This window comes from Crinia signifera, chromosome 1, assembly GCF_055691185.1.
Source record: "Crinia signifera chromosome 1, ASM5569118v1, whole genome shotgun sequence".
NCBI classification, from domain to species: Eukaryota; Metazoa; Chordata; class Amphibia; order Anura; family Myobatrachidae; genus Crinia; species Crinia signifera.
The window spans coordinates 317,790,133-317,811,511 of NC_139217.1; the positions used below are offsets into that span (position 1 = coordinate 317,790,133).

At 40.6% G+C, this 21,379-nt stretch overlaps 1 protein-coding gene across 5 annotated transcripts in view; it reads left to right on the forward strand.

Annotated features, from left to right (window-relative positions):
• The window catches only part of HABP4 (hyaluronan binding protein 4), a 45,871-nt gene extending 38,306 nt beyond the window's left edge, over window positions 1-7,565 (forward strand). For 4 of the 5 annotated variants that reach the window (XM_083187062.1, XM_083187071.1, XM_083187079.1 and 1 more), the window contains exons 4-9: window positions 2,582-2,725; window positions 4,648-4,719; window positions 6,154-6,231; window positions 6,336-6,498; window positions 6,778-6,948; window positions 7,070-7,565. In XM_083187062.1, coding sequence (XP_083043188.1) covers window positions 2,582-2,725; window positions 4,648-4,719; window positions 6,154-6,231; window positions 6,336-6,498; window positions 6,778-6,948; window positions 7,070-7,126 — 685 coding nt within the window. In that variant the 3' untranslated portion in view covers window positions 7,127-7,565. The remainder of the gene's footprint in view (window positions 1-2,581; window positions 2,726-4,647; window positions 4,720-6,153; window positions 6,232-6,335; window positions 6,499-6,777; window positions 6,949-7,069) is intronic. The other variant, XM_083187089.1, reaches the window with a different exon arrangement.
• The last annotated feature ends 13,814 nt before the right edge of the window (window positions 7,566-21,379 follow it).

Sequence of the window (21,379 nt, forward strand, 5' to 3'; positions counted from 1 at the left end):
GTCGGGGTACGTAAAGTTAGATGTCGCGGTGAGAAGATCTCTAGAATGGTGGACACAATCAAGCCTAAGCGAAAGGGCGATGTCACTTTATCTGCCCCAATTCCAAGTAGTAACAACAGATGCAAGTCAATCAGGATGGGGTGCTCACTTCAAGGAACACACAACCCAAGGTCTCTGGACAAAGATGGAAAGCGAAAAATCATCAAATTGGAGAGCAGCAGAGGCGGTATGGAGAGCAATAGGCTTATTCGGTCGGAGAGTGGCTCATTCACATCTAAGAATCTTCTCAGACAACACTACCGTAGTAGCCTATATAAATCATCAGGGAGGTACGAGGAGCAAGGACCTGATGGCGGTGATCTCCAAGATAATGACCTGGGCAGAAGAGAATGTCAATTCAATAACGGCAGTATTCGTTCCAGGGAAAGAACATGCTGGCGGACTTACTCAGTCGAAGTACAATAAGCCCGGGAGAGTGGGAGTTAAATCAAATGATTTTCAAAAGTGGTGAGAAGATTTGGAGAACCGAACGTGGATCTCATGGCAATGAATACAAACAAAAAGGTGAAGAGATTCTTCTCAAGATTTTATCTTCCACAGGCTTCAGCAGTGGACACTTTTTCGGTCAAGTGGAACTGTCACCTGGGGTATGTTTTCCCTCCATTCCCTTTAATTCACACTCCTGAAAAAAGTGATGGAGGACAAAGTGGATGTGATTATAATTCTGCCATTCTGGCCCAGGAGAGCCTGGTTCGCAACGGCGCTCAGACTCTCAATACAAGAACCGTGGACTCTCCCGGTAATCCCAAATCTATTGTTGCAGAATCATCCAGATCCAGCCGTATTATCGTTGACTGCTTGGAAATTGAGGGGGATGCATTAAGACAAAGGGGACTCTCGGAACAGACTATTTCAGTACTTCTGCAGGCAAGAAAACAAGTATCATCAGTGTATTACAGACTATGGAGAGCGTTTATAAACTGGAGAGGTTCTAAAGAAGAATTGGGAACAATACCTACATCAGAGGTGTTACAATTTCTATGCAAAGGATTCTTTGACGGATTGGCTACAGCGGAGTTAAAAGTACAAATCTCCGCACTCGTGTTCTGTTAAACTTGGGAATGCTATTAAAAGAATGAGACCACTGGTAAAATCTCTAGTGGCCTCATGGGACTTGAATCTAATTCTTAAAGCTCTAACAAAGGAGCCATTTGAACCGCTATCAGAAATACCCCTAAGATATCTGACATGGAAAATTGTCTTTTTAGTGGCGATCACATCCGCCAGACGAGTGAGTGAAATACAAGTACTCTGGGCGGAGGAACCCTATCTAAAGATATTGTCTGATAGAGTGGTATTACGTACTAACCCGTACTTCTTACCCAAAGTTGTTTCCTCCTTTCACCTTAATCAAATCTCTTTGCCAAAATTTTACCCAAATCCAAAGAATAAGGAAGAGGAGATGTGGCATAAGCTCGATGTGGTAAGAGGAATTACTATATATCTAGAGAGGTTAAAGGAGATGAGAAAATCTAAAAATGTATTTGTTCTACCCGAGGGAACAAGACGAGGTCTACCTCCAACAAAACAGACTATATCCAGATGGATACGAGAACTGATAACTTTCGTTTACACGATGGAAGGGAAGGAAGTACCTTCTATTAGGGCACACTCTACCAGTGCGATGGCGACATCCTGGGCATGGAAGGTGAAAGCTTCTATCAAGGACATCTGTGATGCTGCAACGTGGTCATCGCTACACACGTTTTCAAGACACTACGAATTGAACGTGTCTCTGCCACAGTTTGGAGCTCAAGTCTTACAGGGAGTCCTTGACAAACTCTTTATTGCCTGCAAATTCTGGGTCCCTCCCTTATTGATTGTTATGCTTTGGTATTTCCCTAGGTATTGGCTGCCATGGGGATCGTAGAAGAAAATAACGGATTATGCTTACCGATAATTCCTTTTCTTCATAGAGATCCCATGGCAGCCATCAATTGCCCTCCCTTGTTGTCTCTTTTTTTTTTTTTTTCTAGGAACCTGATAGTAAGGAGACACTCAGACACCTAGGAAGGGGAGGAGCAGGGATTTATACCAGAGGGGGAGGTTCCAGAGGAAAAAAGTAACCGGTCTAACTCAAAGCTGTGGGATGAAATCCCTAGGTATTGGCTGCCATGGGATCTCTATGAAGAAAAGGAATTATCGGTAAGCATAATCCGTTATCACCCTTACATTTATCTCTTGTTAAGGCTTAATACATCTGCCCCATTGTCTGTTATTTTAGACCCACATTATTTTGTGCCTCCACAATGCTGCTATGTATGTGCTGACTACACATGTGATGTGATGACCTTCTGCAGTAACTTGCTGGGGTCCTGTAATTTTTATTGTCTGATGGGGCCCCAGAGCAAAATAGTTTGAGGACTCCTGCTTTACTGTGTTGGCTTCTACCACCTGTCTTGAGGCTATTCTACGTATTCACTACCCTTTCTTTTTATCTGCAAAAACTCAAATTGTCTCTAAGTTTGGCAAAATAAACCATCAACCCTAAAGAATCCCTAACACTTGCTCTGTGTCCTAGTTTCGAGAAGGAGAAACTGGTCAGAACTTGGGTTACAAACCAAAGAGGAGGAATACGAGGAAGAGGTGGCTTTTCTAGAAACACTGATTATGAAAACCAAAGAGGGAAGCGAGAGTTTGAAAGGCACAGTGGTAACGATCGTACGTAAGTATGCTCTGGAATAATTTCAGATATTTTCAGAAATGGTACTAAGCAGTAAGTTTTAATTCCGTTCAATCTCTTGAATGTTAATGGAAGGAGTTCTATTGAAAACTTGACTTAATCTATTAAGAATTGTTTTCTGCACTATTACTTGTCTCACTGATACAATCTGTGTACCAGGTCCTGTGCAACTTGGCTTTTCATTGAGTATTTTTCTTTGAAGTCCACTAGAGGGCACAGGATGCTATTTATTTTTTTTTTTAAAGGGCAAAATGCGCCCTGTTAGCAGCACCCCGCTAAAACAGCCTGGTGCCTGCCCCGATTGTGCACGGGTGAGCCCAGCGCCTTAGACGGCTATGCCCAGCGGTTCCCCGCATCATGCAAACCCCCGGCGGGGCCTGGGCCCCCTTTAGTGATGTCGCAGCCCGGGCACGCCCCTTTTCATGACAGCGCCGGCTCGGGACCGCTCACAAGTGACGTATTTTGTAAGCAGCTTACAGCCAGGAAGCCTTTCTTGGCCGAGCTTTACCACTTTGCTACAGACCTACCTAGAGAAAGGCTATCAAGCCAGCAGAGTTTCTGGCTTTCCTTCTTTAGAGGTCCAAGTTTGGGCCCTGTCAGTGCTGGCTCTCTTGCTGGACAAAATGATTGCATGTTCAGCCACTGGTGGTGCCACCTGTGGATCTTCCTGGCAGCTCTCCAGTCAGAAAACCGGTCTCTGACTGGAGGTTTTTTGGCACCCTAGGCAAAAATTCTTTCCCCCCCCCCCCCATTTTGAAAGTGTGAGTGAGAGGATTAAGAGAAAGCATGGGATAGAGGGTGGGGGAGCATTAGAGGAGGGAGTACAGAAGGGAGAAAGAGGAAAATGAGCAAGAAGGCAGCGGGAGGAGAGAAAGTGAAGGAGCGTAGGGAAGAATGGGAGGGGGGCACAAGAGGGAGATAGAGAGCACTGATCAGAGGGAGGAAAAGGGGAGAGCACAGGAGTGGGAGCATGGAAGGGAGAAAAATACAGCGGGGGGGGGAAGGAGAGAGATGTGGGCGGGGGGGGGGGGGGAGGGATGGGAGGATGAAATAAGAGGGCCAAGACTCAAGAGGGAAAGCCTACTTCAGAGAGGTGCCGGGACTTAGGTTCGGCCATGTCACTCCACAGGGTGGGTGGGTGCCGGGTGATGCAGTGTGGGAGGGACCTGGGTTCGGCCGTGTCGCTCCATCCGGGGGGGAGTGGGAGTTGCAGCTGCTAACCTCCATACAGGGGGGGCCTGCTCCAAACTGCCACCCTTCAAAGGCTGGCACCCTAGGCAAATGCCTACAGCTGCCTAGTGGTGGCGCCGGCCCTGGTCTGTGGTGCATCTCTGGAAGTGCAAGCGGAGTCAGAGGTGGCTTCCTTGGTATGTTCCAGTGCTATATATATTAAAGGATCTTTCATTTTGGTCCTTCAGTGTGTAAAAACAATGCATGCTCTTGCGGTTCCTTTTATTAATGTCCGGGCCCCCAGTCAATGACTGCGCGTACAGAGCAGGGACATGATTTGAACAATCATTGTGTGTATGTGCTAGGTCCTTGATGGCTAACCTTGACACTCCACATCTGTTGAACTACACATCCCAGCATGCTCTGCTTCAGTTTTGCTATTTGACCATTCGAAATCTGATGCAGAGCGTGCTGGGATGTGTAGTTCAACAGTTGGAGTATTAAGGCACTAGATGGTTCAAGGGAATTTGACTATATTGCTCATGTATCCTGAAAGAGGAGTCAGAGCAGCCCTCTAACCATTATCCATTTGTAACTGCAAACTTTCTTTTAATTGCATATAGATCGCTTATCCTACTGCAGTTTATCAGTGTTAATAGTAGCCAGTGGTATAGCATATGTAACTTTCCTCCTGTCCAGTGTTCAGTTAATATAAGACAATGTTCTGTCTGCAGTAGAGTAAAAGCCGAAGACAAGAGGGGTGGAAGTGGACCTCATAACTGGGGATCAATTAAAGATGCTTTCAGGTATGGTAAAAACATTCTAAATAAACTAATACCAAATAGTGTCTTCGTTGTATCTTGCACAAGAGCATAAATGGTGCTAAACTTGTTTCTTAAACATTGTCTTCATGGACAACTCAGTCCAGGTTATGGATATCGGGCATCTGCACAGATGGCTTGATTACTATCTTGGTATGATTTACAGATCGGCACTGAAGCAGGGATATCCAAAAGTCTGGAGTGGGCTATGAGGACCAGGGTTGGTAAACACTGTAGTAGTGTGAATACCTCTTGTTGGCTAGAAGCACAAATGAAGGTTGTATTCTACCTAGTGCTTGGACCAGTCCATTTAATTGGAAAGTTTCTTCTAAACCTCCCATTAGTTCCAAAGTTGTAAAGGGCATACGAATGGGGCGGTTTTCTAAGGGATCTGTCTAGATTGCTCAGCAATTATGCATGGATTGCTCAATGTGTATGTCCCATGCTTCACCATTGCTCCTTCAGAAGTGTGCAGTCAAGCTTTAGATAAAGCACTGGTTAGCTCAAATCACTGTGTATGGGCGATCATACTAGATCGCTCAGAAGCACAAGTCGCCCTGGGTGTACAGAGATTTAGAATGCAAAATAAGGGATTATATCGCCTCAATAAGACTGGGACAGAAGGGTGCTGTAGTGAATCTATAAATTGGTGGGCTTTGCAATCATTCGTGTGCAGTAATCTGTTTCCCTACATGGATGTATTGAGGGTTAAGTGCTAAAATTAATATTTCTAAATTGTGAGTAGAAGTGGCATCTGTAACATTTAAAAAATGGTTAAATATGGTTTGCAGCTCCACTTGGAAATGGCGGGTGGGAGACCCATATTTTTTTTTTTTTAATCAGCGATAGTGATACCCTCCTGACAGCTCTGGACTGCATGCAAGACACTCAGCAGCAGTCTCCTACTGCAGATTTTACTGTTGCATCTAGTGGTAGTATCCCGGGCTGTGCGCCATATTGGCTAATAATTTCTGTTCCCACTCTTAAAGCCTCAGTGTTTCAAAATTTATTTATTTAATTTTTTTAAACACCTTGGCACACTTTTGCTTGAGTGACTTCATCTGGCAACTGCTTCAGCTGTATGTGACCGTAGCTTATTAAGTGGGAGACTGACAGAACCAGTCAGCCTCCAGATTGCATGTGGGACATGTCCTATAGCACAGGAGTGGTTTTAGTATGACATTACTTGTAATGAGGTTGTGACTTGGGACTTCACAGAAAGATGGTAATTACCATAAAAAAAAGTGAGTGCCCTTTGTACTGCCTGAAATGCAGGTCTTAAACAAACCTCTTATAAACTACAGTACTTGCTGCTTATTGAAGAGTATTCCTGAACATACAGTAATATTTAACAAAAAAACAAAAAACTGCATTAAGATTCTGGTGCTGCATGTTTACAAAGGCAATCTGTTTCTATAGTGAGGTAGAGTCAACACCTGTGGAGAATGTGGAAGTTACTGAAACTGTTGAGGTGACGGAGGAAGATCAAGATGTAAAGTAAGTATGGACAAACTGCAGAAGTGTATTTATTTATTTTGGGGGGGTTCTTCCTTTTTTTTTTTTTTTTTTTTTAACTCCTCGGACTGTACCTGTTTCAATAGAATGCCAGACGAAAATGCTGAAGATCTTGCTAGAGAAATGTCGCTAGATGAATGGAAATCTATGCAGGACCTAAATAGACCTAAAGCTGAATTAAAGATTCGCAAACCAGAATCTCCAATGCCTTCCAAAGCTGTGCTGATCCATAAATCTAAATTTACAAATGTAAGTATGGATTTAACATTTGCTTTCCATCTCAAGCATATATAGTTCCATTGTTTGATGGTGGTGTATGGGCTCATTTAATATACTTTTAGGAGTCTCATCCCCTTTTGGAGACCCATATAACATTACCGCTGTAATAATAGTATTTGGCCCATATGTAGTGTTTAACGCAAATGAACACTGTTAATGCAATTTAAATCTGCTGCTATGAAGTCTACTTCACGGATAAGAAAGTTTCTTTCTGGTCCAGCAACCTTATTCTGTCCCATCTGTTCACAGAATCTAAAAGATGATGAAGACTGCCATTACGGCTTGCGCAAACCAGTAAATGATATAACCTTTCAGTTGGATATTAACTTTGGTAGCCTTCCCCGACCAGGCCGTGGGGGGAGAGGTGGAGGTCGTGGACGTGTACGAAGAGAGGAGACTTTCACTCATGAAATAATTGATGTAGGTGTAGAGATCAAATTTTGTGCTGTATGCGATAGCCTTTAATATAGGGTAACTGTGACCCAATGCTTAAAATAACTTATCCATAACTAATTATTATTATTTTTTTATTACCATCCAGGTGCATGAATTTATTCTAAATCCAGATGATCCAGAAGACTTTCCAGCTCTGAGTTGAATATATATATATATATTTTTTTTTTTCAAATGTTGTGTATCTTGTAATGGCACTGTTCTCCGAGCGAGTTCATGACTGTGGGGAGAGTAGTTTTTCTGTGCAAATCAAATACTTTTTTTTTCTTGGAAACAAACAGCATTGTTTTGTACATGAGATGATATCTGCTTTGAATCTGAATGGTAGTTGCATAAGCCTGGAGACAAGCCTTTAGCATTTTATAGGTACCACAATTAAGAAAATTGGGAGTAAAAATTCTTGAGACGTTTGAGTGCAAATAACTGTTGTATGCAGGCAGAAGATGAAAACCTGTTTAATATTAATACTTGTAGATATAATCTCTAGATATTTAAGTATCCCTACTTCAATCTGAATTCGCTTTTTATGCCATTCTGTTCTGAAATATTTGAAAAAAAATAAACTCATTGTGCAGAACTGTTAATACTGCGGTCTTGGATTTACACATTACACACTTCACTGTTGTGCAAAGGAAAAAAGAATAGCTGCATAGACACTATTATATTTTAAGCAAGATGCATGTGGGAGCTTAATGTGTGTTAAGTCAGTGGTACTTAACTTTGCCCCCTGCCCCCCCCCCCAACAATGCACGTTTTCCAGGTCTCCACACAGAATCACAAGTGAAGTAATTAGCACCACCTGTGGATCTTATAAAATGTGTCGGTGAATAATGAGTGCACCTGCTGTTTGACCGAGGTTGAGAACCACTGTGTGAGAAGGATGTTGTAACCCAGTGAGTGACAGTGGGATGATTGTAGGCACAGACTGGGAAGGTTGTGTCACATAACTGCTCAGAGCTTCAGTCGGATAGACTGCATCTATGTATTCCACTGAACACAATTCTGTGAGTGACAGCAGTCTCACTCTTAAGGGATGAATCTGCAGTTAACCACAGAGTGTGATGGCATAAAAAATATATATATATATTTCACAAGGAACACTGCCATTAAGCCATCAGCACTAATGATCAGAAGATCATTGCTTTTGAGTGTTAAAAATTCAGTAGTCTACTGAAATTCCCAGATCAGGTCTAAGAATCTTTAATGGGATATAGGATATATATTTTTCTATGGAATTTAACTTTTCAAATCAAAGAGTTAAAAAAAAAAAAATAAACTGACAAAATATTTGCAGGGTAAATCAAATGTCAGCTTTACAGGAAACAAATAAGGATACCTATTGGTGAAAAGAGGACAGAACAGGAAAATACCCGCAAAGAATCTCAGAAATAATAAAAAATAAGGGCACAACTAGCAGTATGAAGTTGGTAGACTTCAGAGTGGCGGAACCAGGACTGGACACCAGATATCCGAAGAATCACATTCATTTCTATAGCAGATTAATTTGGATTATGGGTCATAGCTAGTAACTAGGGTCCCCAGACACAATCAAAAAATCTGTGGGTAATAAGTGATCTATCTGTGGTGCGATACCCTGGATAAGTTGTCTACAATGTTGCAGTCCTCTACTCCCATTTAAAGTCAGAACTGCAGTCAGAGGGGAATCCTTCTCCATATTTGTGGCCTTGTACCCATATTATTTCCATTCTGGAATGAAGTCCTTGATGTGTTAGAATCCCTTTCAGACTTTCTGCTCTTTGGACCGATGGGCGTTTCTGCTAGCCCATCCTTTCTGAGATATAGATCCACCTCTAAATAAATTCCCACAGATTATCTGCTGCTAAAAAGTTTGATAGAAACTGGAAATCTGCCACCCCTTCTGCTTTGGCCCTGAATAAGTATTTTTGGTAATCACTAATATAGTAGGCATTTCTTTGATTTCAGTTAAGATTGAGCTTTTAGCTATGCCCTCTCACACAGCAAGAGTCATCAGGGGCTGGACTAAAGGCCTATACACATGGGGTGTATTTAGGGCTATTTCTAAGTGATCTGACCAGATCTGCTAAGAATTTAACTACACCTCAACCGGTGTGTAGGATCCTCCCCCCAAAAGAAGCCAGAGAATGGACTCTGTATGTCTCTTGGTCTACCTTTTTTCATTTAAAAAATAAAAATATGGTAAATTTAGAAGCAAAGAAATTTTAACCCTGGCTTGCCAACTCTTCCTTTGCATACAAATGAACAAAGTAGCGCGCGCTAATGACAAAAGTAGTAAAATAATAATGATATTAATGAAAATAATAGACCAGTAACCCGGCTGCTAACTAATTAGGACTACCAATCCTGATACATCAAAGACCAACTCAGAAAAAAGAGCGCACTGGTTCAGGTTAATTAGAAAAAATGCCATTAGAGTAATTTAAAATGTTATGAACATAATCACAATACAAGTTGACACAATTACAAACAGCATGATGGTAATATAGCAATTTATCAGGTACCGTCCGATACCAAAAATAAAATATATAAAAAAATATATACATTCTCCACACTGCCAATAAACATATGGTTATATTTATTAACTGTATTTCCAATACAGCAGTAGTTAATCTGTAGCTCGCTCTTTGTGTCTCCCAGAGATGGATACATGTGACAACACCCTACTTTCTTCCCAGAATTGTGCAGTGGAGAAGATAAATACAGTTCCTTTTGTCGCTGCAGGCGCTGGATACATTAAGTATGGATTCTGCAAACCTAATGCAGGTGAAGGGTCCTATCTCCAAGTCTCCTCATTGCTCCTCCCTTTGAGGCACTTTCAGTGCTGGAGATTTGATGGCATCCCTGGTGCCAAATGTCTCAGGCAGGTGGAACAGCTGCAGTCCTCTCCCTGCATTGCAGTTATCTGGTGTTTATAAGCCCAGCAAGTTACTAATGGACACTACTGTGTTGCATTTAATAAAAGCACTGATGTGTAGCAGAATATGTTCGAAGCACTACACTGTGGAATATCATTAATATACACTACTGTAAATCTGTAAGACTTTGTTTTCTGCTCTTTGTGGTACCTATACCTATGTTTTTTCCTCTATCTCCATAGTTGGCCACCACTGCCATACAAGAACATGGCAAGGGCACTGAAAAAGTTAAATAATGAATAGTTGCAAATTCCAAACTTTTTTGTTAATTTCTTCAAGTTACTCACGTTTGAATAAAGTAATATGCTACAATCAATAAAATAGTTAATTTGTATAGCTACAGTTATCAGACTTGGGGGTCATACACACTGGGCGTTTTATGCCTATTTTATAAGCGATCTCTCTAGATTGCTTAGAAATGAATTACAAATTGCTCCATGTGCATGCCCCATAGCTATGACTAGGCACAGTCTGGCACATCGTCATTGCCGGCTCAGATCTTTAGCACATGCAGGCAAAATCTAGTTAGATAACCTAGCAAGTGCATACAAAACATTAGGTTAGCACACATCGCCATGCATACAATATCACTTAGGGCTTTCTAAGTGATATTGTTTACAATAGCACCTAGAGCAGGGGTGTCCAAACTTTTTGTGACGAGGGCCAGTTTTGGTGAGGTGAAAATGTGGGGGGCTGACCATTAAGCCTGACATTCTTTGAATCATCACATCAGAATGGTCCCCCATTCACTGTATGTTCCCCTTTCTCTGTATGTCTACAAGCCTGCTCCTCCTTCACTGTATGTCCACCATTCACTGTATGTTCCTCACTCTGCACCCATTCACTGTCCGCCAGCCTATCCCCCCTTCTCTGAATGTCCATCACTGCCTCTATTCACTGTATGTCCCAAAAGCCTGACCCTCCATTCACGATGTCCCACAGCCTGCCCCCCCTTCTCTGAATGTCCATCACTGCCTCCATTGACTGTATGTCCCCCTGCCTGCCCCCTCCCTTATCTGTATGTTTCCCAGCCCCTTGTTTGAGCCAGAGGACGGAGACACAAGGACAGGAGATGCTTGGGCTCCAGCTGCTGCACTCCTCTACTCTGCATGTTACGGGAGCAAGCTTCCACCTTGCTGCATCCACTCCCCACACACTGCTGTCACTGATTGCAGAGAAGGGTGATATACTTGTGTAGTCTCACGGCACCAGCATGGCTCTGTGCTATTATTTCCGGGTTCTACGCTCGCCACAAAAGTATGTAAAATAAAGTAACTTCTCTCCGTGCCAACATGTATAGTTCATACCCCTACTATCCATATTGGCATGGAGTTGATTTTAGATAGCGTGGCAAGCGTAGTGAGCCACCGAGCCCGCGGCGTGGGTGAGCGAAGCGAGCCCCGCAAGGGGAAACGCCGTGAAACTACACAAGTACCAATTACAGCTGCAGGGGTTGGATGCATACTCACCCGAACGATGCCAAACACATCTCACTGTGGGGGCCGGCACCTCCTCACTGCTGCAGACAGCAAGGTAAAGGCACACTTGCCGGGGCCCTCACCTTTAGTGCTGTGTGTCCCGCATCTGATGCTCCATCTGCTTCTGGTTGGAGGCTGTGGGCCGCTTGAAATGACAGCACGGGCCACAATTGGCCCCCGGGCCGGACTTTGGACATGCCTGACCTAGGGTGTACACCCCATATTGTTAATGTTGTGTACTCCCACGTTGTTAATCCCCACCCTCGTCTGAACATGTTTAGATGAGGAAGCCCTACACCCACCTTTGTTCCCTCATCCCCAGCATCAGCAAATGTATATGTACTTGCAGATGGTCTAAGATACCCCCCACCCTCTTTATTTTCTCCTTTCCTATTTTCACCGTAACCTCCTATTCTATCGAACTACATTTAACCTTTTATGGCAATTAGGTTTTAAATAACACATGTTTGAACATCATGTATTTCCTTGTTACTTTTTGATGGAAAAATTATACTACTACTCCCTGCATCAAGTAATACTATATTCTTTTTTAATGTGAGTTTTCCTAGTGTATTGGAATGTATTTCATAAATCATTAATAAAAACAGTATCCAAAAACTCAATATTTTGCTGAAAGTGTGAAAGGGGTACAATAAACATCCCTTTAACATAGTAACATCAAATTTGTAGTGGAAGATTTAATTAACAGGGATATGGATCTCCGTGTCCAAACATTGTCATTACTGGTTGGTCCATTTGAAAACATATACTATATATGTCAGCCTGACCATTGCACTGGGTATGTGGATGAGTAAGGCACCACAGTTAGGGGGCTGAATAGCTGTAATTCAATCATGGAGCTGGTTGCAAGACAATCCGAGGCTACGTACCAACAGCCAGGAACAGCTGCTATCTTTTCCCCCTTTCCCTGTGCTTCCATCCAATCTCCTCTCCTTCATTTTCATAGGGAGGCAGTTGGACTTGGGATCAGCAGTGATCAGCTATGAGATGTTGGTACTGTGCCCAATTGACCAGAGCTGCCATGCGTGGTCTGGGGGACTGGACTCAGACGGAGTGATTTTCAATTTGACAGATAAAATGTTAACTGATGAATTCAGCATATGGTGAAGGAGCTTGTACACACATCAAATTCTCCTTCCACGAAGGTAATTATTCTCTCATCACGGGTCACAAGAATATAAAGGGAAAAACAAATAAAGCAATGTGTAGTCTGTCTCTAATCCAAAGCAAAGAGGAAGGTACCATAATACATACCCGCACTCACACTGGAGGTAGGGTAGACCAGTGCATAAAGGTTGCTTTGTGTACCACAGGGATACACTCCAAGTCCAAATTAAAGCGTACCATACTCACTGATTAATAAGTTGAAGCATTCACATAAATTTATCTTTGTTTTATGGTAATAAAGTCCATTGATTCCTCATTTCATGACACTCCTGTGTAATGGTATACAAATTAGAGATTTCTCTGTTTCAGCATAAAAATGTAATAGGGAAAAATAAGAGTTATGACTGGTATGATGGAACAAAGAATGATACCTGGAAAAGTGGTATGGCCATTCACCGCAGTCCCAGCACCACTGTACATTTGACTTTCAAAATATTTGTGCAAAAAAACCCTCATAGCCACAATCGAAATAAAATAAAAAGAACAAAACACGCTGAAAGAACTGGAGAAAGCATTCTGGTAATCAGAAACGCTGATAAGGAGGAGGGTGTAGAGTTGGTCACCAGAGAACCATACCTACAGAAAGCCCGTACCCCGCTTGACAATGTCACCTTTCATAGAAAAATAGAGCTCAAACTAAAAATTTTTTAGGAGAAATATAAATTACGACCCGCCCTGGCTTCGCATGGGAAGCACTAATTATCTATAGCCAGATGACTTCTGGTGGATGGATGGGGGAGGTCATGTGACAAAGTTTTAGCAGATATCTATAGGTACAGTGCCGATGGTCAATTTGGTTCCGTTGCACAACTTTGGTGCGTTTAAATTGCGACTAAGCATCACCGGTGATGCAATCTTCAATGTTGATACGTGCGGTGGCATTCCGGGTGGTTCCAATGAATTCAAAAAGTCAATTGGATAATTGACTGCTTGTTCTTTGTCCATTACTGTGTCAATCGATTTGTATTTGACTGTTTTGCCAGGCAGTTTCAATTGAATTTGCTCATTGAGCTTGTTGGCATCATTTGTTTGGAGCCAAAATTGCACATTCACAGTCAATCCGGATTTTTGTAGTTCATTGTTAGATTTGGGGTTACGGTGTCGACAACGGCTTGAATATTCAGTTGCATTTGACAGAAGTTCGGCAGGAACAAAATCTCATTCTTGGCGCGATAAATTAATTTCCAACACCCCCCCCCCCCCCCCCCCAAAAAAAAAAAAAAATTATGTTGATCATCAACCACTACCAAACCTCTCAGGATCACCTGCTAGGCTAATCTGAAGATTGCCTGAAAATTTCATCAAAATCGGTCGGGCCATTTTGGAGTCCATAGGGAACATACACTCATAGATTTTTAGATATATAGATTACTAGATGATGCCGTCAGAAAATTACTGAAGAGGAGTACACTTTATTAATCACCCTGTTATTCTCATTTTCTACCACATAAAAAACACTCATCTCATGCCCCACACCCTATAATTTCTGCGATTAATTTATTACTGCCAATTTATCACAGTTTATCGATTTTGATTTGGTGAAATTAATGTTCGCACATGTATTGAATATAATTAACAACATTGAATGGAAATCTGACTCTGCATTTTTGTCACTAGATGATCAAGCCCTAAACACACATATTCCACATGAAAGAGGTGTGGAGACTATAGATAGATGATGAAATCTCCCCAGAAAAAAAAGAGTTCTGCAATTATGTTCATTTTGAAACACAATTATCATCTGTTTGAAGACAATTTCTTTGTACAGATGATGGGAACAGCCATGGGTACCAGATTTGCCAACCTTTTTTATGAGACTACTTTCAGATCAACTTATTTGGAATGATCCATATGGTGCAAATCTGGTGTTCTATGACCATTATATACTGTAGCTGATTTGATTTTTATTTGGGAAGGAGGTGAACACTTAGCATTTGACTTTGTTTCTTTTCAATATCTACACTCTCAAAATGTACCCACACATTAAATCACTTTTCAGTTAATTTGTATTTATCTCACTACCTCCTTTAAGGGCAAAGACTTATTAACCAATACCTTCAAGAAAAAAGTTGATACTAGTAACTTTCTCCACCTTTTCTAGTGTGCACTACAAGCACTGGATAAGAATGATCCCATTAGTCAATTTAGCGGATTGCGCTGTAACTGTCAATCTCTTGAATCATTTGAGATTCAGGTTGGGGAGATGTAACAGAATTTTATATTAAGGGCGTATCCTACCTATAAGAGAGCACTCTCCATGAAATTATGGGAGACCCCCCACTCATTTTGCCCCCCATATTCTGCTCCGAGCCCAGTGCTAGTTCTCAATAAACAGATTAACTTTTAAAATAGCAATGATATTCTATAGACAAAAAAAAAATGTTTAAATGTCCCATTAAGGCTTCTTAGACAATCTGAAATTTCACAAAACTACTGAATTTGGGTTAAAGAAAGCAGCACCAATGGAAGGAACAATCGGTACAAGTCCGGGAAGACAGGGCGGCATGGATAAGAAAAGACCAGTGATGTGAGGCTCTCCTGTCATAATTATTTAGTAAAAACTGGAGTAATAAAAAATATAAAGAAAATAATATTCTAATAACTTTTAATGTCAAACCTCTTGAGTAAAAAGACTAGACTGCCTAACGTTTTCACTGTTCAAAACACAACATTCCAGCAGCATATACTTCTGTACCTTTGTACAATGTAGACCTGAATCCTCGGGTTAAATGTGGCTGATACTAGCTAGCACCTACCGAGCCATTTACCTCACTGCACATCACTTTGGATATGCAGATGTGGAAATACAGATGAACACAAATGGGAGAATGCATAGCAGTAGGGATTGGGGAAGATAACAGCATTGAGGCTTATAGGGACAAAATATTGCTTCCAGCTCCAGCAAATGAAAGAAAAAATATATTTGAAATGTCATATCTGTTTTGCAGACACATGGGAAGTTCTATCCAATGCAACATGGTCACAATCTTAACAGGTTTCTAAATAAAGATGATCAAGGAAAGATAAGGAAGATTTAAGCAGGTTGTAATGTCAACCAACTAGTCAATATATATTTGAAACATTTTTAAGAGTTTGAAATGTCAGACTAATTTTAATGTATCCATATGCAAGGTACATGATATCTTCACATAATTCTCTCTTATACAAGTACTTTCTTCTGTAGAAAATTATTCCATAATGGTAAAACAATGAAGTCTGCTTTGCAAAGATTCATCTAATACTTCTCTATTAGATCCAGGTAAGAAATTAACACAATTGTCTAACAAATGTTTTATTAGAAGCTTGACCATTTGGTCATGCACAATCTTCACTGCAATGTTTTATTTATACCAAACATGAGGACATTTTGACCTCTAAACATCATGGGAAATGGTTTGGAGTCAAATATAATGAATACCATTTCTGACAGGAAACTGGATTTACAGTTTGGTGCTTCACTAGAACCAGTAAAATTGCTATTCAATAATACCCCTTTTACACCCAAATCCCGCATCAGACCTGGCATTTGGAACACTGATCCAATGCAGGTCGGATCCGGATTTTGCACCCGCAGTGTAAACGGGGGCGGGATTGAAGATTACATCTCCAAGCACCGGGACCGCCATGCTGGGGGCAAGCCCAGCACCAAGGTAAGCTGCTGGGCTGCCCCCAGCACCCCCCCATCCGCGAGGTGAATGAAGGCTGCACACAGGCATCCATTCACCTCCTCCCTGCCTCCGCTGCTGTCTGCAGAGTATGGAAAAATAGGTATTTCCCCTTTACGAGGAAAAAGGGATCACTGGCAGCTGCTTAAAGGTCAGGCCTGAACTGCAAATAGCCAAAATAAGGTGAGAAGCAGCGCTGACTGGTTTGTAATATTATTAATGAAAGGAAGAAAAAAAGTACTCTCCTTTGTTTGGGGGCACACTTAGAAAAAAAGTTTTCTTAGATTTATGTAATGGTTACAATATTTAAAACAACATTTATTATTTTTCTATAAAAAACTTGTTTTTTGACAAACTGACAAAAAATGTAGCCCGTAAATTTGGGTATTGGTACAGGAGGTCTTCTCAGTTGGTGATAGCAGATTGAACACTGTTAAGTCTCAAAACATTAGCGAAATGTTAAATTTGTAATATGGTCATATCAGAAATTCTTATAAATGGTATGTGGGTTAGACCTCAACACCTATTGTTACTGTGTAACGCCAACCTCCACAATAGGTGTTGAGGTCTAACCCACATACCATTTATAAGAATTTCTGATGTGACCATATTACAAATTTAACATTTCGCTAATGTTTTGAGACTTAACAGTGTTCAATCTGCTATCACCAACTGAGAAGACCTCTGTACCAATACCCAAATTTACGGGCTACATTTATACAGTACTCATCTCAGATTTGAGGTGGTAGCAGGGTGCATCTCTAACTACTATCAGCTACCCAATGCTGGATGAACTCATTTGAGCTTTTTCCTAGATGCACTCCACATTTAAATTGTTTTTGTGTTGTTTGTCAGTTTGTCAAAAAACAAGTTTTTTTATAGATAAATAATAAAAGTTATGTTTTAAATATTGTAACCATTACATAAATCTAAGAAATCTTTTTCTCTAAGCGTGCCCCCAAACAAAGGAGAGTACTTTTTTCTTCCTTTCATTAATTCTATGACTCTTTACTCTCAGGGGTGCACCTTCACAAATGTGATATTCCTTCCTTAATTGTACCATCAATATTTCACCTTTATTGTGGATTCAACACTAATTTAACAGAAATTACTTGATACATCTTATACACAATATTGAGTAAGTGCTACTTGTGCGCGGTTTCTCCACCCCAGTCCCCTTTCCCCAATCTGGTTTGTAATACTATAAAGCAATTTAGGAACAATAAAAAAAAAAAAAAAAACATAATAAGATTGGACTGATTTTACATTAAAAAAGTATATATATTTTATTAATACAATGAATGGCGGTTTGGGTGAAGTGCTGGTATATAGAATGCAAATAGGGCCTCACATATAGAGGATAATGTAGCTGTCCGTTCCTAGTATGCCTCAGAGGACCAAAGAAAGTGCAGTGAAGTAGATAAGGATTGATGTTACGGTCCATTTTGGTTAGAGACCATGGTGTTTGTTGTTCCTCCCAGGGACTCAAAGCCTGAATGAACTAGGTCGAGTTGCTGTCCTGAAGTAGGAGAGTACACTGCAGCTGTGGTCAAACAGAGTGGTTCTGGAGTCCTTTAATGCAAGGGCTGGAGGTCCAAATGGCCACGAAACAAGTTTTTTAATCAGGCAATCCAATCAGATAGCCCATTAAAGAACTATGAGAACTATGCAATAACTGAGAATTATGAAAGGTTAGTTTCCATAAAGCCATTAAAATCTTTCATTCATCCTGGAATAAAAGTAATCTCCAATGTAGCATACTAAAAAGATCATTTAAAAAATATCAGGTTTATTTTGCTGAGCAGAATTCCCAATGAAAATGTAATCCCAATGTTGACGGCTGAGCAATTAAGCACAATTTCAGATGTTTTCTAGGGTTTAGTTCCAAAATATTCTCCAATAAGTCTCTCTATCTATCAGGAATACCCACTATAGGCAATGCATTTCTGAGTTTTGTACAAAAAATTTAAATTCTCATAAAAAGGATCACTTACTGGCTTTCAGGGAATCTTCTAAAACCAGTAAAGCACTGTACATACTATACAATATGTGGCAACACCGACATGATATATCTATATAAAACTTGCTGGTGGCGCGAAACAAATGCTTTAAACACTGAAAGATTTTATTAATGATATTGTTCAATTATGTCCCCAGGCCCCCCGTCGGACATGCATCCACGGTCTAGATTTTGACTGCATGTTCAGATGAGAAGGTTTAATGTCAATGATACGGGGGAGCAAGCAAAGTTAATGATATAGTGTGTGCACACTGACCGCGTTAATTTATACTCCTTTTCCACAAAAATCATGGGTCCTACCTGGGTAATTAAACACAGTTTTAAGCCATTTACAACACTGGCTAGACCTGGGTCATTGACGGGTCTTCCATCTGCCCATGCTTGGATGGGACATCTCCAAGTATCTCCATACACTTTAGATAACGGAGGAATCAAATTTAGACTGCAGGCTACCAAGCTCCTTCCCGGGTTCAATTCAAATAGTATACTAAATGCAAACTTCCATGTAAAGCAAACACTAACAAACATAAAAAAGGGATTAATAATCTACTTGAGAGTCATCTTCCTTTAGTTGTCTGACTAGTAAAGACAGACAAACATACTACTTTGGTTAATATTATTTTGTACTTAAGACACTCCCTATCATTTCAGATTAAGCAGGGGTTCTCAACTCTAGTGCTCAAGTGCAATCAATATCTTTGACCATGGAACATCTAGGGTATTGTAAAATGTGAGCAGGATCTTCATACATGTGAAGATCACAATTATACAAATTATTAAAATGATGCACGTCTGTCACTGAAACAGTCCAGCATCAGCACTAAATTTGAGGTGTGCACTAATGTTGTAAATTTGCATTACTTAATCTAGAATAGTTTACCAGATATCTAGTCCTCCAAATGTTTAAAATTAAAAAAAAAAAAAAAATGCACAAGAACATTTGTAGTATAATTCTCATATTGGTTGACAAATGTTTAGGTTTTACAGATCCATGGTTTGGCCTCAGTGTTTGATAATCATTGGCTATGTTACACTTCTTAAACTGTGTACACACGGGGCGATTTAAGCCAATTATCGCTGACTAAATGGTCACTTAACGATCATATTGCCAGTGGTTTTTGTGTTGTGGGAGATAAATCTCTAGGAGCGTGCTGTAGCAGCCAGCCCTTAATGTTCCCTGGAGCATGTTCCTGCAATTATGGCTAAAAATTGCTGTCTAACTTATTCTAGTCAAAATGAGGTAGAGACAGAATAGTTTGCAATTTTCAGACAAAAAAAAAAAATCGCTGGTCGTTGATGAAAATGGTACTCTGAGCAATATATTGCTGAGAGAAATCAAGCCACAATTGCTCAGAGACCATATTACACCGTGTGTACACACCTCAAATCCAAAAATGCAACAAAAGAATATCATGCTAGGTCTGGTGTGCCTGGCAACTGAAGGATTAACTTTTTTATAATACTTGGTTTTCAATTTATTGCTGCCTTGATGACAATATACTGTATTAATGGATCCTTTTTCCCTTTAACAACTGGACAAAAATGGTCAATGAGAAATTTGATGAGGTTGGGGCAGATTTCATACACAGATTCTCACATTTTCCTAAATTCACTGAGGTTTGTACACAGCTGTTCAGCAAATATAAGCAAAAGGTCCTTCAGAGCCATCAGAAATCACTTGATTGAGTGTTGAGTGGAGGAAATATCCACAAAAATGTTATATTTATATGGAAATAAACATCTCAGTCAGTATATTCTGCACTACAGGAGGTGTAGATCGATCATATATTCTGGATTAGATGAAGCTGTGACAGAAATGCATTAAGCAATTATTTCCAGAATAAAGACCCTTTGTGCCCAGAACTTGCTCCTTGAATAAATACAATCTTTTAGGTGGCTCTTAACTGTATTTTTTTTAAATAAAAGAAAGCCTACTTTTATTGATATAATTCCTTCCAGAAAACCACCAGAATTGACGATATATGTACATTCCACATGGAACCACACACAGCTTCGGCATCTAATCCATGACTGGCTAAAGGGATATAGGTTTGAAATAAGACAGTAGGAATTTGATTGGCTGGTGCATTATCTCCTTCCACTTTATCTCTTCACCAGGCTTAATACATCTGCCCCATTATACCAAATCTCTTATTTACAGTTTGGCTAAAGTAGACAGAATGCACACATGAGAGATGTAAAAAAAAAAAAAAAAAAGCAATATTTACACCAACTAAAATCCTATATAATTAAAAGGCAGGCGCTGCTCCTCACCTCTATGGTGGAAATGCAAACATTTCGCGTGCCAGCGGCGACTGGTGCAGCACTTGAATTGACTCGTTGGGTGGCATCTATTCTGGTGCAGACATTACGGTTTCGTCTCGTCATTTTGACAGGCTGATAACTAGTAAGGGATAGATGATACACGACTTTTTAAGAAGTGTATTATAACCTACTAATACCACCATTGTCTAGACATATAGTTGAGCTGTCTCTGTATGGAAGCAAAGGAAGAGAACCCCATCAGATGCCCATTAGTAGGTGATCTAATGATCTATAGAAGGTGAGCAAATGGTAAGCAAAGGAAGAGAACCCCATCAGATGCCCATTAGTAGGTGATCTAATGATCTATAGAAGGTGAGCAAATGGTAAGCATAAGTACTCCTCAGGGTACAAGATATTTAAAGAAATGTTCTAGGATAAGGTGCAAATGGCCACTAAAAGCTAGGGCAGCCCTGTAAGGATAGTATTTGTTAGGGGTAAATGACCTACAATAAAAAGGCAAGTGTTGGCTAAAATAAAAAGTAACAATGAGTGTAGAGCAGTGGTTCTCAAACTGTGGGTCCCGTCCTTCTCAGCATGGGGTCACAACTCCATGTTGCTGACCATCAGGCTTTTCTAATCTCGGTCAGTGATTCAAGGAGTCTAAAATAAGACAATTCAACAGATTTTTTCAGACTCCTCACATTATTTTGTGCCCCACAATGCTGCCATGCATGTGCCGTCTGCTGACTACACATGATATGATGACCTTCTACAGTAACTTGCTCGGGTCCTGTAATTATTTTTATTGTCTGATGGGGCCCCACAGAGCAAAATAGCTTGAGAACAACTGGTGTAGAGTTTGTCTTC